Consider the following 19,516-nt stretch of genomic DNA (forward strand, 5'->3'; position numbering starts at 1 on the left):
GATTCTGGATTGTTGTAAGAATTCTAAGGAATGGCCATCTGGGGGAAGATAATGTCAAAAAGATGAAAGAAAGAAGAAGGAGGTTTTTCCATACATCATAGTCAAGGGATGAAAATTAGCCTAATGTGTTATAAGACAGTCTTTATCGAGAGTATGGCTAGGGGTTTCCCTCCCATTTTTCCAACTGTTCCTGTTCTAGTGGGAATTCATCCAGATGCATCTATGAATAAAACGTGGATTTTTTTTTTCAATTAAGTTTTACTAATGACTAATTTGGCTTCCAAATGGTAGGAATACGTTTGAATGAAAAGAGGGGGAGAGAAATGTGCTTCTTCTAAGGTCAAGTAAAAAGTAATCCAATGGAATACTTGTAGGCTTAACGTGAAGGAAGTTTCTTCTTTCTCTGTTTCTTCCCATACCTAAATACATGATGTTGGATGATAGAGGCAGAAGTATTGGAGAATAGGATATACCCAGTACTGGCATAGTGGAAAAATGAGTATCAGATGAGGCAGACTAGTAGTTTTGGCAAGGACGAGGTAGAAAGACTAAACAGGCCTGTTTTCTCTTCTGTGTTTTTAGCTGAGAAGGTGGGTGGGTTGCACTGAGACAGTAAATAAGGTAGATTATTTTGTTTATGGTCATAGCATAATGCAATGGCACTGAAGTAATACGCTCAAAATCCATGCTATCATGGGGATAAATGGGTTTAAGCTAGCCCAAGCCAGTTGTTCTCTTCAAATTTCTTTTTAATTAGTTGTTCTGTTTTTATACTGTAGGTTGGGCTGAGCTCTCCATATGCTACCTGGTGCTGGTCTGGCTGACTCAAGTAGACATTCACACTCCTGAGTCTCTCCTGGTCAAGAGTTTACACAACCTAGTCATCTGAGAGTCAGCTGATCCCTGTAACTGTTACAACTCTTTATCTTAAACCCTTTCTTGTAAGATAAGGTCAGCTTTCCTTACAACAGGTCTGGGCAATCCCTACATTCTTCAAAAAGCTTCATGGGCATGTTGCCCTTACCCATCTCCTCTGAGCCTTCTGAGGAGTTTATTGATCCATTATGGGGAAGAGAAGAGCTAGCAGCATAGAGAATTTGCAGTTTGGGGCATCTGCCTGCATGTGAGAGACTTGTTAAGTGCTCTAGGTGACCCTGCTTGAGCAGGGGGGTTGGACTAGATGATCTCTGGAGGTCCCTTCCAACCTCAACTGTTCTGTGATTCTGCCTAAGATGAGGGTAACAATGGAATATCAGTGTGTTTTCTCCAAGGTTTAGTAGAAATTTAGTAGATATTTGCTTTATATAGTACAGAACGTATTGACACGAAGAGAGACCAATTTAAGAATACCGTGTAGCCTAATGACTCTGTCAGTATTTGGGTAAAGTCTTCAATATCCAAATAGCCGTCTGTGAATGAAGAGGTACTGCAGTATCTCCACCACTACCAAATGGTTAGTGTGCAAAGTGCCAATATCCCTTTGTGAACCCAGTGTGAAAAGTCAAGCTGCTTCTGAATTTCTTTTTGTGTTTCAGATACTACTGTGAAGGTCTTGAATTAATCCTATTGCTTTCCACTATAGCTAATAAAAAATACTTCATTTTACATTTAGCTTTCAAAGCTTCTTAGAATACCCAATTGAGAATCATCTGAGAATTTAATTTTTGGAGGGAATCTTTACTTGGGTATATTACAACAAATTAGATTTGGTACTCAAGGGAATTATGGCCTTCAGGGTTTTTGTTAGTTTGTTTTTGCTATATTGGGAACATTTGTTCAAACAGTATTTTTACAAAGTGAAAATGCCATATATGATGATGGAACAAAAAAGTGTATGTTGTTTCAGTATAGACAAGTCTGACAGTAGTAGTAGTTTATTTTTGGAGACTGAGATCACATTTTTTTTTCAGTTTAAATGCTATGAAACACTATAATTTTTTTTACTCAGTAGTCTCCAAATAATTTTTATCTGAAAACCTCAGGGCTTTTTAAAAACACAGATTAAATCCTCAGTAATATTCTTATAGAATGAGTGCAATGGTTTGCTGTTAACCAATGTACAAACAATATATAGGACAGTTAAAAGCCTTGTCTAAGTCGCTACAGTTAAGTCAGTTAAGTAGACTTAATCTACCCCTGTGACTAGATTACTAGTGGCTTGCTAAAACCACTGTTTCTAACTTAATTACTATTTTTTTGTTTTGATGTCTGAATGGGTCACCTAACTGTTGCAATCGCTGGTTTAGTGACATTATGCTTACTTCTGAAAGTCAGAGGATTTATTGAAAAATATAATTTCAGACTGACACTCAAAATGGTAAATGGATGAAATGTCCTAATATGTAATGCCTTACTCCCTGCCTTCCAGTAAGAAGAGTGCATTCCTTTATCTCTTGTGCATGAAATAAAACAAAAATGTTTTTATCTGTTGGCCAAGCAGGTGACACTGATACAAAACTGGTACTTTGCTTAGTCTGGGTCAGGATATCTTGCATTTAACTACCCGTTCTGTTTGTAAGCAGCATACTCTATCTTCTGACACATTGTATAAGGTGTTCTTTTGACATTGTGGATTGGTCTGCCTATCTTAACATTACAAGTAGCCCAACTTTCCTTTTAAGATAGATTTTTATTGTTTATAACTCGCATCCCCCTCACTCCCCTCTCCACCTTGAAATATTTTTTGGAGATAGTTTTGGAAATTTTTTAGCAAAATAATTCAGTTGAAGGAGAGCACTTCAGACAACGACAACAACAACAAATCTTTTTCTCTAAATGTGTAATGATGTTTTTGGAAGAACTAGCTTGAAATAGAAACTTAGTTTGGCTGAAGTGGCTATTACTTGTTATATGTATGAAAGTAGACATAAATTTGTCCCCAAATATTAGTCTTTCAAAAACAGTCTGCTAAGAATCTTAGAGAGACTCGTTAAGCTTCACAGCTAAAACTTCTGAAACATACCACTGTATTATGCAAAGAAGGGACTTCTGGTGGTGTGGTCTTGTCTGCTACAGGATGGGCTACAACTTAAAATGGAGATTTTCTTTCATATTCATTATACTCTCATGGATAAAAGACCTCATTGGGGTAAATTGCACCATTCATATCTAGCAGGGACAAAAAGAGTGAAAGTGGTTTGGGACTGGGGACTTCTGTGTCAGTGGGGAAGAATCTGCTGAGGAGGCAATGTACTTTCCAAAAATGTTGGAACAAGAAACAGGGTAACAGGAAGGGATACAGTGAAACTTGCTAGATAAGAAATTAGCTATCCATTTCCCTCAAGAAGGAAATTGGAGTTGCAAACTGGTGAGAACATAGGTTGTGTGTTGAGACCTTTCTGCGAAGAGGTGCAAACTGAACAGGGAGCCTCAAAGGAAAAAAAGGTTGGAGGCAAGGCAGGAAACTGGGTGGCAAGGGTGGTATTCAAAATTGCAGGCAAAGAAGCTATTTGACAGTAGGAGAAAGCTGAAATTTGGAAATGAGCTGGATAAATAAGGAAAATATAATAAATGTGGGACAGTGAGGGAAGGGAAGCACAGAGGTTATGTCTAGGGAGATGAATCCTATAGGGCGAATGGAGAGTGATAAATTGGGGGCAGAATAAGCTGCATGTGGTAGTTGCTCACTTCCAAAACCTGGAATGGAATCAAAGCTTCCAGAACTTTTCTCTCCTGCAGAGAAACATTCCTCTGCAAGTTGCTCTCACGGATACTTGCTGACAGTAGAGTCCAGCTTAGCTGGACCAGTTCAGCTTAGGTGCTGGACCTCACAGAGGCTCCTGACCCTGTGCTGCTGACACTTAGTTCTGTCAGCTTGTGTCAAAGATCTGTACAGGAGATGAAACTGTTGTAACCCTTGGGCCTTATTCCACCACAGTATCATGCATGTTATTTAGATGCCAAGTGATGAAGTTTGCTTTTGATTCTCTGCAGATATAAAGATAAAATACTAATAAGAGTGGCAACATGAAATACCCCCAATTTAGAACTTCAAAAACAAGTTTGCATTTTTGTGTCCTTTCTTGTACATTTGTTTTTGGATACATTTTAAATTGTTTGATCACATGCTACTTTTTCTTCAGCCTCTTTAATGTACAGGGTGGTTCTACTCTGGGAACGTAAATTATGGCATAGTGAAGAAGAGGGTAGCTTGTAGGAGGCTTTCTTTTTTTGTTACAGGAATTGGTGACAATTGAAGTAGAACATTGCTGGAAGACAAGTATGGTGATTTAAATTGAACCGTGCATACATTGCCTTTAATTGCACGTTTTTCCATTTTCTGAGTTCCCAAACTTTGATTACTAAGATAAGCTTTGTGAAAGTGCTGAATACTTGCATACACAAACAAGATAAATCAGAGCGGCACTGGAAACTGAGAAATCATGGTCTCTCAAATGTAGCATCCAAAATTACTTCTTTACCTCTTATCTCTGGGTTTCTCATCCCTTTATAGGAAATCAGTAGAACACTCACTGGTTTCCTGTGGTGTCAACAAAATAAATAAAGATTGTGAAGCACTCAGATGTTACTGTGATAAGCGGAATAGAGAAGACTTTTGAAAAAATTAATAACTGTGTGTTTCAACACATCAATCCATGGACTAACTAAACAAAAATACAATGCTGAGTAGTTGCTTGTTAAGTGACTGCTGTACTTCCTGTGTACTGCATGAGATAAATGCTGTGGGGAAAAAATAATATTTGTTCATGTAATTGAAGATTATGTGAATAGGCCAGCAGATTGATGCTATGGGCATACCCTTAGGTGTGGCATTTTCTAACCTTTATGTGCTTGACTTTGCAGCTTTAATAGTTTTCTTTTAATGTAGTTTTTTAATGTAATATTGTGTGCGTACATTTTTTGTAATTGATGTATGTGCAGTCACATACAGACTAGCTGGATGCTTCAGTGCTGTTTACTAGCAAGGCTTTGGAAAATGCAGATAGAGTAAAAAACAGTAGTGATGTAGTGATAACCTTTTATTTGTGTAATCCAATATCCTGTCTTTGAATAATGGCCACAGATGTATTTACATTCAAAAATGTGTCTGTCATTGAGACTGAGGAAGAGTCTCCATTCACCTGGAGAGGCTGTGCTTGTACCTTGTTCTCTCTCGTACTTGTTTTATGAATTTGTAAGTTGGTTAGTCACCATTACTACTGTACTTCTCAACTGCTTTGGAAAATGACTTGTTCTATTACTGGGAGTTCTTTTTGTTTGAGTTCTTCTGACAGCATGTCTTTCAGTGCGCTCAAATGTTTCATGTTTTACGAGGTGCCATGCAGTTCATATTTCATGATAAAGAACATCTATCTTCAGTTAAGTACACATATCTGTATGTCTGTGTGTTTATATATATATATAATCATATGTATATGTGTATAAAAACATATGTATGTACACATTACTTCTGCATATCAGCTTGAAGTATTGGACCTTCTGTTCCTGAATGAATAGCAGACCCACAGATGAGCTACAATCTTAGTTCTGTGGCCAGGCAGGATGCTGTGCTTTAAGTGGAGAAATTTTAATATGAAGCAGCAAGAGAACACCAGTACATACGAATGAGTCTGGCATGGCAGAGGCAGTCAGTTGTTATGGTCTTGAAATAAATTTTTTAGGAGTTCAGGATTTTCTGCATGAAACACACATATCTTTTAGCTCAGAAAGGAGAGCTGAAAGAAAGCTGTCCTTTTTTAGCTATAAAAAGTAGAGACATCCATAGAAAATAGTAGACATCCAAATCAGATTATGCTATACTTCTTAATGATGTTGAGGGTTGGCTTTTATTCCTATAGCATGCCCTTTCCTCCTCAGTGAAGAAGGTCTTTATTAATAACAAAAGAGTCCAAATCAGGTTCTCTTGCTAGCGATACTGAGGGTCCCTGTTTCCCTGACTCAGGTGTTATTTGTAAATGTCACGTATACTGGGATTAAAATTTTAGCTATCCTTTGCCTGTGTTGCAATCCATCTATTGCCATCTTGGCTAATTCCTAGTGAGACAGACTTTTGGTATTTGTACCTTAAAAAATCATGAAAAGGTTGGAATAGCTCTTACTTGTTCCACAAAACCAGGCTCAAGCTCAACTCAGGACCTAATGGTGACTAACATTTGTGCCACTGACAACCTCTTGCACCTGCACCTGTATGTAAAGGAGTATATTGTTGGATGACTACTTGCACTAGGAGGATGGAATAGTGGTGAGAAATGTTTTTTTTTCCTTATTAGTTTAACAATGAAAATTTTACACTTTTTTTCTCCCTTTGTTTGATTTTCAGACAGGGTTTGCCTGTACCCATGTACTGAATTTCTTCTTAAATAGCATTCCAGATTTCACTGTCTATCAGGGAATCAGGCCGTGTCTCTTCTTTCCTGCCCAACCGTCAAACCTGTGGAGGGGAGGCACTTTCCACTTTCATCTTAGAGAACTTTCCTTTTATTATTTTAATGACTGTATTAACTCGTCTAATGATCTTGAAAGAACAGACATTTCCCATTGTACCCACAAATCTTGTTTGAGCTGTGAAAGAGCGCATTGTGGAATATACGTCCTACTCTTGCAGCCACATAAGAAGCCAGGCATACCATAGGAGAATACTACAGAGAATCATAGAATAGTTCAGATCGAAAGGGAGCCGTGAAAGTCATCTGGATCAACCTTCTGCTGAAAGCAGGGCCAATTTGAAAGCTAGATCTAGGTTTGAAGTTAGATTAGATTGCTTGGGCCATATCCAGACAGCTTTTAAATACCTTCAAGAATGAAGACTCCACAGGCACTCTGGGCAATCAGCTCCAATGTTTGGCTGCCCTCGCAGAGGAAAAAAATAAAAAAATAATACACAGTCAAAATTGTGTTTGGAAGTTGTATCCATTACTAATTTTTGACTAGCTCATTGCTCACCGCAGAGCAAAGCTGTGTGTATGTGATCTGCTCCTTTGTGTGGAGTAGAAGCCCTCCTCCTCACTTTCACAGCCTTTCTGCAAGAGCCTTTATCAATTCACCACAGCACTCCAGACATGCAAACTATTCAACCATATTTCTGTGTTTACTAGTGAGATCATGTTCAGCTTCTTGTCAACCAACACCCCCAAGTTGTTCTCCTCAATCCATTCAATCCATTCTCCATTCAGCCTGTATTTGTGAGTGAAGAATGGATTGGGAGAAGCTGTGAGGAGAATAACCTAGGGGTGTTGGTTGACGAGAAGCTCAACATCTGCTTGCAGCCCAGAAAGCCAACCATACCCTGCACTGCATCAAAAGAAGCGTAGCTAGCAGGTCAAAGGAAGTGATTCTCCCCCTCTACTTTGTTCTTGTGAGACCTCACCTGGAGTACTGTGTTCAGCTATGGGGCCCCCAATATAAGAACAACATAGACCTTTAGAGCAGGTCCAGAGGAGCGCCGTGAGAATGATCATAGGGCTGGAACACCTCCTCTGAAGACAGGCTGAGGGAGTTGGGGTTGTTCAGCCTGGAGAAAAGAAGGCTCTGTGGAGACCATATAGTAGTCTTCCAGTACGTAAAGGGGGCATACAGTGAAGCTGGAGAGGGACTCTATCAGGGAGTGTAGTGATAGACCAAGGTGTAACCATTTTAAACTAAAAAGGAGTAGGTCTAGATTACATATTTGGAAGAAATTCTTCACTCAGAGCGTGGTGAGGCACTGGAACAGGTTGCCCGGAGAAGCTGTGGATGCTCCATCCCTGGAGGTGTTCAAGACAGGCTGGCAACCTGATCTAGTGGGTGGCATCCCTGCTCGTGGCAGGGGGGTTGTAACTGGATGATCTTTAAGGTCCCTTCCAACCCAAAACATTCTGTGAGTCTATTAATCATACTTTTTCCACTGCATGTGGCCTTCCTGTTCCTCCTTTTTGTTTCCCACACGGCATGAATGCATGAACAAATACTTAAGATAGGCTCCCACTCTCACTGCTTTCACAGGGAAAGTGAGAGCCTCACTAATCATGCTTTTCGGGGGTATTTCTCTGCTGCCCTGTATCTCTGCTTCTCTTCAGACTGGTCACCGCCCCCCAGGGACCCTGATTTATGTCCCTCCTCATTAATAACAAACCTGTTGACAAAGGTACCCTAGCTCTACTTTGTCAGAGAGATTCTGTCTCTCTTCAGCAGTCCCCATTCTTCAGAAAGTATCTTGTAATGACAATAGCCAGAGCCTTGCTTATGGCAACAGCTGTGAAATGAGATGTTGATTGGGAAGATGTTTCTTCTCCTGCCCAAGCCTTTCCTCTTACGGACAGGATGGAGGAGTATGGTACCTGGGTTCTTGTACTCTTCACTCTGGCCCCTTGAGCTTGGAGTAGCTTTTGATATGTTCTGGTTTTCCTTTGGTAGTCTTACCAGTGCACACATAAATGAGCAGAAAGGTATAGTATCCCAAAGGCTGGACTAATCTCAGGATTTTTTTCACAGCATTGCAGATGGAAGCCCTTTGCAGAGTTCGGTCTGCTGAAAGGAGTCTGTACCCTTTGTCACCTGTTGTTGCCTCTGGGTTGTACTGCATCAGTCAGGTTTAGCTATATTTGCTGCCGTTCCTGACAGAACTTGTTCCTCCTCACCTGTTACCAAGAAGAACCTTCAGATCTGTTGACAGTCTCTTGCAAGTCTTGGAGTCTTCTTCAGGCACTATACCACTGCAAATGCACACAAACCAGTTACTATTTGCATGAAAGGTTCAGACAAGCTTCCCCAGAGAGCTGCCAATGAGTAGAGATTACTGGTTGGAGTCACGATAGGCAGAAAGGTAGAGAGAAGTTTCTGAGTAATGACTGGAGGTTTTTGAGATGTTCATATCTTGCTTCCTTTTCGTTTTCTGTCAGTCTTCCCAGGATCGTTCTGGCCTAAGACTGGTTCTCTGTGCGTTCCTCCTTACCCTCTTGGGATGAAGGGTGAGGCAGGATTCTGAAAGCACGTGCCCTTTGTGGATGCTTTGAGGTGAATAAGGTCTGTGGCTTCAAATGATAAAGGTGCTGTATGTCTAAACTGCATGCCTCAATGCTTGCACTTGTTCATTATGGTAGAATGAGTCCAGCAGCTGGGCCTTTGTCACAGTTTTCTGTAAATGTTTCTTACCTGGCACAGTGGGAGCCACTGGAGAATGTACTATTGGCTCAGGACAGGAGAGCAAAGGGAACAAATGGAGAAAGAAATCTGGCTGACAGACTTGTTTTTGCAAAGTTGGAAGCTGGGCTAGCGTAGTGACCATAGAGCTATGAAGAAAAGAAGAAAAGCGCAAAGAAGAAAATCTCACTACATACAATTCTGCAGTCTATAAATGGCAGGATCCTAGCAATTTAAGCTGTTCAGGTGATTGCTGTTGTTCCTGTGACCCAGCCTTGTCTGTTGTGCTGACTTTTGGGTTGATCAGATCCTGTAGTGAGCTGGTTCATTATGCAGTGGCATAACCTGCAGAAGTCTAATTCAACAAAAGAACAGGATTGCTTTTTTGCTAGTGTAGGAAGCTTTTCTGCTTGCCAGTGTATGCAGTGAGTGCTAGGGAGTGGTTGGTACTACATGCCCCAACAGGATTGCGTGTGACTGGAGAGTAAAACTGCTACAGCAGCAGTTTAGAGTGACTTAAATTGTCTTAGAACCACGATATTATGTAACTGCTCTGTCCAGCATCCTTTTCACATGGGAATTTCTAAAAAGATGTTCATTTCTCCCCTTTTCTTGCTTGGGTCCAAGGTGCATAATGTGCAATTAACCATTTTCCTCTAAGAATTATTAATCTTTTCCAATTATTAGAGGCAGAGTATAGGAGTAACTAGTTCAGTAGTTTAGGAGTAATGTAAATTATGATTCTGTTACTGAGAATGGATCCAAAGTGGCATTTGGAAATGAGATTTATCTCATTGTGTTGCTGTAAACTTGAAGAAAATGTAATCTGCAAATACTTAAAGGAGATTCTTAGAGGAATCTATGCAAGATGTAGATAAATGAACAAAGGAGACTTGTAATACCAGCTGCTTGTTTAAAAAAAAAAGCTTCATTTTTCCCATTTCTGACACTAATTTGTTCATGATAAGATCAGCAGCCCCTCACTGATTGTTGTTTCTTTAAGTTAGGCAGATGCTTATTTCCAAATATACGAGACAAAGTTTTTGAACTTGTAGTTCAGATAAAATGTAGATAATATTTCTGAATTTGTAGGGATTGCTAAACTTAGAGCTACATTTACAGTCCAAAGATTAGTGTTGAGATAGCCTGATCTCTTAAATGTGTTGACTGCAAAGGTTGAAACAAGCTGACAGCGGGGGATGTCCCTTCTGCTTGCTCTAACCTGCTGCCTCTGAGTTCAATACTACCACTGCTTGATTTCACTTGTTTGACTGATCTGGTTAAAGGACTGTATATCTGTGTCTTTGTGAAGAATGTTTTCTTTTAAGGTAGTTATAGTCTATGTGGATTGTTTTAATTAGGGAACATGCTAAGATAATGTCTAATTAATTAACACCTTTTTGGTCCTAGGTGGAAGCTTCTGCATTCAGAACAGGTAGGAAATAATACTGTGGCATATATACTTGTATACTTGTATTTTCATTACAGTGCTGGCATGGAACTCAAGTGCAGTTACTGCAGTATGATTTTAACCCTTGTTGTGGTTTAGCCCGGCTGGCAGCCAAACACCACACAGCCGTTCGCTCACCCTCCCCCCTCCCTCTCCGGGATGGGGGAGAGAAACGGGAAAGTGAAGCCTGTGAGTTGAGATAAAGACAGTTTATTAAGACAGGGAAAAAAATAACAACAATAATAATAATAATAATAGTATTAATAGTAATAATGTGTACGAAATAAGTGATGCACAATGCAATTGCTCACCACCCGTTGACCGATGCCCAGCCTATCCCCGAGCAGCCGGCCCCCCACCCCCACCCCGGCTAGCCACCCCTATATATTGTTCAGCATGACGTCAGATGGTATGGAATACCCCTTTGGCCAGTTTGGGTCAGCTGTCCTGGGTCTGTCCCCTCCCAGCTCCTGCTGCATCCCTAGCCTGCTCGCTAGCAGGACAGAGCGAGAAGCTGAAAAGTCCTTGGCTTGGTGTAAGCACTGCTCTACAACAATTAAAACATCAGCATGTTATCAGCGCTCTTCTCATCCTAATCCAAAACATAGCACCCTGCCAGCTACTAGGAGGAAAATTAACTCTGTCCTAACTGAAACCAGGACAACCCTGTAAAGCTGGGAAGAGGAAACAAGCCGAGTGAGCTTACAGAGGTGTGGGGAAAAATAGAATTCTTCCATCTCTACATTTGCTTTGTCTGTAGTTTTATATTAGTGTCTGTCAAAACTAGGCAATTTTGGGTTATATGTTTGGTCTACAACATTTTTTTTGGTGTGTGTGTGTAGGAAAATGTACTTATGAAGAGACCCCAAACTTGTATATCATATACCCGAGTACATTAAATACTTCTCTGCCACACCACCACCACCACCAAAAAAGGTGAGATATAGACTGTCCTTGGAGATAGGAGCTGATGTTATCTCTGCAAGCTTTAGAGTCAGTTTTAACACTTTTTTTTTTTTTTCCTAAAAGATCACTATTGAATTACTCCCTTCAAGAGTAATTTGTCTCCAAAGCAAATGCCTCCAATTCATAAATTTAGTGTGGTTTTGTTTAGAAAGTCCTTAGACTGGAATGACAGGTCAAAACAGTAATCTAAGGGGACCTATCTGAGGGGACCTTTCCATTCCCCAAAATTCAGTGAAGCATATCTAGGAACGCTTCAAAGGGACAGGTAGTTTAATATTATTTCTTAGAAGTTCCTGACAATGTGTAAGTGCTTCCAGATGTCTTTTTTTGCAATGGGTTCCAGATATGAAGGATACATAGAATCATAGAATGGCCTGGGTTGAAAAGGACCTTAAAGATCATCTAGTTTCAAACCCCTGCTCTAGGCAGGGTTGCCAACCACTAGAACAGGCTGCCCAGAGCCACGTCCAGCCTGGCCTTGAATGCCTCCAGGGATGGGGCATCCACAGCCTCTCTGGGCAACCTGTTCCAGTGCCTCACCACCCTCTGAGTGAAAAACTTTCTCCTAATTTCTAACCTAAATCTCCCCTGTCTTAGTTTAAAACCATTCCCCCTTGTCCTATCACTACCAACAGATGTAAACAGGCATTCCCCCTCCTGTTTATACGCTCCCTTCAAGTACTGGAAGGCCGCAATGAGGTCTCCCTGGAGCCTTCTCTTCTCCAAGTTAAACAAGCCCAGTTCCCTCAACCTTTCTGCATAGGAGAGGTGCTCCAGCCCTCTGATCATCCTTGTGGCCCTCCTCTGGACCCGTTCCAAGAGCTCCACATCCTTCTTGTGCTGGGGGCCCCAGGCTTGCATGTGGTATTCCAGGTGGGATCTCACAAGAGCAGAGTAGAGGGGGACAATCACCTCCCTCTCCCTGCTGGCCACCCCTTTTTTTAATGCAGCCCAGGACATAGTTGGCCTTCTGTGTTGCAAGCGTGCATTGCCAGCTCATGTCCAGCTTCTCGTCCGTCAGGACCCCCAAGTCCTTCTCTGCAGGGCTGCTTGCTCTTGAGTTCTTCTTTGCCCAGTCTATATAAATACCTGGGATTGCCCCAGCCCAAGTGTAACACTTTGCACTTGGCCTTGTTGAACCTCATTAGGTTCTCATGGGCCCACTTCTCCAGCCTGTCCAGGTCCCTCTGGATGGCATCCCTTCCCTCTATTGTATCAACTGCACCGCTCAGCTTGGTGTCATCTGCGAACTTGCTGAGGGTGCACTCGATTCCGTCATCTATGTCGTTGATAAAGATGTTGGAGAGCACTGGACCCAAGACCAAACCCTGAGGGATGCCACTTGTGACCGGCCTCCACCCAGACATAGAACCGTTGACCACAACCCTTTGGCTGTGACCAGCCAACCAATTCTTTATCCACCTAACAGTCCATCCTTCAAATCCATACCTGTCCAATTTAGAGAGAAGAACTTGGCTTTGGTCAAGTCCAGGTAGATGATATCCATCGCCCTTCCTTTGTCCACCTATGCCGTCACTCCATCATAGAAGGCCACCAGATTGGTTAGGCAAGATCTGCCTTTGGTGAAGCAGTGCTGACTGTCTCGGATCACCTCTTTATCTCGTGCGTGCCTTAACATGTCTTCCAGGAGGATCTGCTCCATGATCTTCCCAGGCACAGAGGTGAGGCTCACCGGCCTGTAGTTCCCTGGGTCTTCCTTTCTCCCTTAAAAATGAGAGTAATGTTTCCCTTTTTCTGGTCACCGGGGACTTCACCCGACAGCCATGATTTTTCAAATATGATGGAGAGCGGCTCAGCAACCACATCAGCCATCTCTCTCTGCACCCTGGGATGTATACCGTCTGGCCCCATGGACTTACACACATCCAATTTCCTTAGGTGGTCCATTCTGAGTTGCTTCAGTCTTTCCTCTGGATTTCTTTCTGCTTTCGGAAAGACCTTTCTGATTACCTATTTTCTGGGGGTGGGTTCTTAATTCTTTTCTTCATCTGCTATTTAAAATTAATGAAGTTGGACATTCAAAACATGGGAGAGACTGAACATTAAAAGTGGAGTGAGTTTGCAGTAAGGTTAGTTACATATTTGTCTCTAGTCTTGTTCTATAACGTTGAAGACTTGTATTTTAAGTTTGAAACATTTGATGCTTGTGACTGTGCATCTGGGGCTGAAGGGGAGCCCAGCACTATATTTCTAAGACTCTCAGTGTAGATGGGCTCTGGATAGATGATATAAAAGGACAGAGATCTGCTATAAGGAGGTTTTCTGTCAGTTGAGAGAATGCTTTGTACTTCTAAAAAACTTAAGAACGTACTTGACCCAGGGACGTTCTGAGATCTCCTAGTGGAAAACGTACAAAAATCGTACAAGAAGTCTCACCTACAGCTATGTAGAAAGTGAGAGTTCATGTCTGGTTTATGACATAACACTCCTTTTGCTTCTGAGGTACAGTCTGTGCTGAGCAGTGATTTTAGGCAACAGTTTCATCATACAACCTTGTTAAATTTGCAACTCCTGGTTTCCAAAAGGTGGAGGGAGCCCTTGTTTCCCTTGATCCCTTTCTCATCTCTGTTCCCAGTTATGCCATCATTTCTCCCTTGTGCAGGCACTTACACTCATCTTCTAATCACAGGCCAATTAATCTCACTAAAAAAAACCAAACACCCTACCACCTGTTTCCCCCCTCCCAGGTCAATTTTCTGTCAATACAGGTTTGTTGAGGTGGCCTGTAGTGCAACCAGGTGGCTACCAAAACTCGCCCAAAGTGCAAGCAGGAAGGAGATGGGTATAGGATAAACTTCTTTTTATGACAGGGAAGCTGTTACTTCTACTCTCTTCAAGAAACCATGCGTTGCAGCTAATGTTCACAAAACTGTTAAGCTGCTGCTATGAGAAGAGGAAGAGCATGCTCCTCTTGTTAGATTTGTGTTTGCTTTTTCTCTTACCTTGGCTCTTGTAACTCCTGAGCAGCTGTAACTCACTAGTGTTTGTTTGGGTTAGGTCCCTGCTGCTTTTGTCATCTAAAGCAAGTCAGTTCAGCATTAGTCACATATACCCACGTTCATAAGGGGAGAGAGAAAGAGGGGGAGAGAACAGTTCTTAATTCAGATCTCAAGTAACCATTCTGTAGGTTTTAATTCTTCACCAGTTACTGAGCTTTGGATGGTCACACCTGTGTTTTCTAGATAGATTACTTTCCGTTTCTTTCTCTCCACTGCTTTTGTCTTAGTCCTGCCTCATGCTTTGACATATTAACATGATTATGATACTTTATTTGGGAGTGCCAATCTGTGTCTTCAAAGTATTCATAGTTTGTTAAAACATTGACTTTCTAAGATCATTACAATTGTGTACAAATTATTTATCATTCTCATTTTGTAGCGGCCCTGGTGACATTTTGAAATAGTTTGGTTTTCAGTTCATGTTTAGTTTTTTTTCTAGAAAATGTATTATCAGTACAAGACATGAGAGGTGTATCAACACATTTCTGATTCACACAATGTTCAACTGTCAGAACATTACATTAATTTGACATTCAGATTCACTGCATGTTATCTGAATATCTTTCTAAACTAATTATCTTATCTAAGATCCCTAGTACAAAAGAGAAAAGCTAATCTAAAGAAAGCAATACAGACTCCTCCATAAATAAACAAAATCTATAAGCATTAGGGCTGTATTCCTGAGTATTCCCACTGCTTTATGTTATTATTTCTGACTAGTCTTTTTGGTCATATCCTGCTCTGTATGATACATATTCTCAGCAGACATAGAGAGAGCTGCCTACTTGTTTGTCACACTGGTTCTATACTTAGCTCAAACTTTTTTTTTTTTTAATGGCTACATAATGAACAAAACTTAAGAATTCCTCTGGGGTAAAAAAATAATGAATTTCATTGCTGTTTTGATTATTAATTCACAATAATTGCCTCATCTGATTCACTTTATAGCCATGAGTGTTGCTGCTAGCACAAAAGAAGGAGCACTGTGAGGAGGGTGACTGTGAGTACTAGGACCACTTCTTACAAATGACAGTGCAAACACAACTGTTACAATTTCGCAATTGTAGTGTTGAGTGGAAAACAGAAGAAAGTATTTCATAACATAAATGCAGACCATTATTGAAAGGAATGGTTCTGTTTTTCCTGTACACATTGTGTCCCTGTTGCTTCCCTTGCAGTTTAACGTTTCACGACTACTTAGTGAATTGAGTTAGCTAGATGTTTAAATACAGAAATAGTCTCTAGCTTTCTTTCCTCTTTTTCCCCTCATTTTCCCCCACCCTTCAAATCTGTATCTCTACAATTTGGAGATCAAGATGTCATGTGGAACCGTATCATAGGCCCTACAGAAGTCCAGCAGAGTAGGGGAGAAGAACCCAAGAAGTTGATAAAGCAAATGGAAAACTGCCATGTTAGAATTTCTTTTAACTACCTTTCATAAAATGTCACTTTTTCCCATGTTGCCGTTTTGTATTTTGCATTTGTACTTCTCTACTAGTCAAGTAGTTTTGCTCCCTTTTACAGAAGGAACTAAAAGTTAAAATATATTAAAATATACTAAATGTTTTTGATTTTTTTTCTTACAACTTAACTTAGACTATCTTGTTTTAAATGACATTCCTTCAAGAAAGCTAAAGTTACTTTAACCATGCTGCAAAAGCTAGGCAGTAGCAGTGGCTGATGAACCTTTTGTTACTAATCCAAATAATAGTATCTAAAGTCCTGGTCTACCTCAGAAGTCATCTGAAATATTTTAAGAGTCAGAAAACTGTAAGATGACACTGCCCATGGAATAAGTAGAGGAAAGCTGTCCCTATTCTTAACTACACATTGTTGTCTATGCACTGCATTCTCTTTTTTGTGGGTTCAGGTCAATTGGTAGGTGTGGAAATACTTTCACAGGTGACGGGCAGAAGCATTTGTGGATTTGGAACCAGCAGCTGCAACAGCAAAAGAGCAGGGCTTTCTTTCTGTGGCAGTGCTGACTTGTGCTGGTTTATAGTGTTTGTGCACAAGTGTGGTGATTTGTGAGATGTTAGAGCTGACTGCACTTTCAGTACTCAAAGGGCAGTCCGTCTTCCTCCTCACCTCTCCTGTCTGTGCAGTCCCACCCCTTGCTCTTGCAATAGGGGATTTGATTATCTGAGGTATTACCCCACTAATGTTTCAGGTTGCTGCTTGAGCACAAAAAGTCATGAACGGTTCTCTGCAAATTTAGCAAGCCAACCCGACTCACTGACAGGATCAGATGAGCACCAGAAATACCGAGCAAAGGAGAGTGGAAATGTATGGTCAGAATAGAGAGTAGTGAGACTGCTTGTTTTTGTTTCACTGATAAGTTTGTTGTCTCAGCTGTCTTGTACAGCCTCACCCTAAATTTAAAATTTCACACTTTCAGTTGCTCAGTGTAGTTGTGTTGCTTGTCATCTCACCATGCCTTGTTAATTATGTTGATAATAGCAACTATGAAGCTGTGTAAACTGAAAACTTTTTTTTCCTCCCATAAAATGAGTTGCCTGTTGAGCACCATCACCAGGCCAAAGCAGAGATGATGGAAGCACATTGCTGGTAGCATGGTAAAAGGCATCATTGTCCCCATGCATGTCAGCGCTGGCTTACCTCAGATCATGAAACCCAAGTTTTTTTTTTTTCACATGCAAAAACAACAACAAAAAAAGGCATTTGCAGTGCAGTTGCTAGGTAGGCATTTTTAAGGGCATATAGTGAGTGAGGGCTGGATATCTAAATCCTGTTTATGAGCCTGATCTTCTTTTTAATAAGGAGAATCACTTTCTTCATTATGAGCTTTGAAGGGAAATCTGATAAAGAAAGACAATCTAATGATAGTTCGTGAAGTGGCTATATTGCATGTGTGTATGTTCACACATTCCTATACTTGTGTAAGAATAGGGAAAGCTTTTTGCACTATTCAAGTTAAAACTCCCGTGCATTCACTGAGTCATTAACTTGAGCTGTGAGGGACTTGTCTTCAGTGTAATTAAAATAATTTAAAACTTTGATCAAAACTCATTTTTAAATTTCAATATATTCAAATTTATCTCATAATGAATATATTTTTTTGAGTTTTTGCTATGCAAAATACCTAAATTCTTCTAACTTCGCCCAGGAACAAATTACAAACAGAATTTAACTTTTCAAGGTATTTGAAATAATGTATTTTCTAACACTGTTGTTTGTTTAATCACTGAATCTTTTGATTCCTCTTTTTTGCATTTTTTTTTGTTTATAATTTTTTTACAACACTCCCTTTAAAAATCCATCGTCACAGATGTATCACTAAAGCATCCATATATGGGAATCTGGCTAAAATGCCGTGTGTTTCTATCTTTACTTGTTCAAATGCCTTTTGAGTATTTTCTGGAAATGCATCTTTTTTGTTGTTGATGGAAAGTTTTTCTTAAGTGTATGAATGTTTACATAATATAATAACTATAGCTGAGGCTTTAACATGATTTTAGTGTAGTTTCCATGTTTGTATTCCTACCATGAAATACATTTTCAGAGCAAGATGGTGGTCTAGAATGAATTTATGTTTATAATATACCTTTTTACAGTATATGTCTTTATATTTGGGTCCATTCACTTCATATTTATGCATGACTCCAAAGAAGTGCTTGTGGTTTGGGATTATAAGCGGTGTATTGTTACTAGAAATGTTCAGAAACACAGATCTAGTCATAACCAGTTTACTTAGTATTAATGAGGTATACATACAGGCATCTGGCCTGTTTCTCCCTTGTATTGAAAAGATTGCTGTATCCAGAATGGCCATAATCACTTTGAGTGCCATTCTCCTTCCCAAGTTTTTCAACATTTTCAATAGCACATGCATTTCAAAGAATGATTCTGTGTTCTTTCTTGGGAAGGTAAGAGATACTCTGAGTCAAGGAAGGGACATGAAATAGAACTGGTTCAATTTAGGTTCCTGCTTTCTTTCTGTTTGGAGCTGTAGTTGTGCTCTTAGCTGCTCTCTTCAGGTTAAGGACTAGTTTAGATAGAATTGCATTTAAAGTGCTCTACTTTACTAAGCATTACCCATTTTGTGGACATCTATCCTGCTTATAGTCATTTTACAAGACTGATATGTAAGGTTAGATCAACAGATTAAAGCAAGCTTTTGATGTATACAATGGCATTTTGTTAATGCTGTTGTTAATTATGCCTAAATACTGCCACTCTCTTGGCAGAATTTGCGTTCAAAGTATGCAGAGTTTTAAGAATTTTAGAGATATAGTTATGTGGTTTTTTTGAGGTTGGTGAGTAAATATGTATTTTGTTATTGCCAGTAATCTACTGTTAGAGGTAAAGTTTGGGGTACTTCCTTTTTGAATTTTTATATAGCAATTAGGATGAAACACATTTAACTCTCTTCAACTAAACTGTAAGTAATTATTAAACGCTTCAGAAATTTAACACAAATATTATGCAGTGTCTTGTGGCTGACAGATATCAGGAGGATGAACGAACCAGAAATAGCAATGCACTGTTTTGAGAACAAGAGTGAGTCAAGGCTTGTAGGACAATTCAGTGATTCTTGTTACAACAACCGATTAACTGGGAAAAACAGGTAGCAGAAAGTGATGTCCTCATATTTTGGGGAACAGTTTGTATGCTGGAAGGCTAGCCTGTTTTTTCCAGCAGAGTAAGTTGAAATCATAGTAGCCTGCATGCTGGAGGTCTGTTCATTTGGGAAACATTAGCAAATCTGTGAATGTCTGGATGAATAAATTGGTATAGTGAAGTTGAGAGAGCTGGAGACTTTCAGGTTAGCATACAGATCTCTGAGGATTTTTCCTCAGTGTAATTTTTTTGGAAGTTCTCAGTCCATGTTAGCTCCCATTGGGAATGTGATGGAGCTGCTGTATGTTTCATGTTTTTGAAAATGTAATTCAAACTTAAACATTTGAAATGTTGCATGCACAATGACCATGTATTCCAGTTGTATGCTACTGCTGTTAGAAATGTATTCTACATACTGGAT

General features: G+C 40.1%; 1 protein-coding gene across 9 annotated transcripts in view; it reads left to right on the plus strand.

Annotated features, from left to right (window-relative positions):
• RIMKLB (ribosomal modification protein rimK like family member B) overlaps positions 1 to 19,516 on the plus strand; it is a 60,713-nt gene that overhangs the window by 14,711 nt on the left and 26,486 nt on the right. Inside the window, exon 2 of one of the 9 annotated variants that reach the window (XM_040574931.1) lies at positions 10,489 to 10,513. The exons of the other annotated variants lie outside the window; for them this stretch is intronic. Coding sequence (XP_040430865.1) covers positions 10,489 to 10,513 — 25 coding nt within the window. The remainder of the gene's footprint in view (positions 1 to 10,488; positions 10,514 to 19,516) is intronic. 9 annotated transcript variants of the gene reach the window in all.

Source organism: Cygnus olor, chromosome 1 (assembly GCF_009769625.2).
Source record: "Cygnus olor isolate bCygOlo1 chromosome 1, bCygOlo1.pri.v2, whole genome shotgun sequence".
NCBI classification, from domain to species: Eukaryota; Metazoa; Chordata; class Aves; order Anseriformes; family Anatidae; genus Cygnus; species Cygnus olor.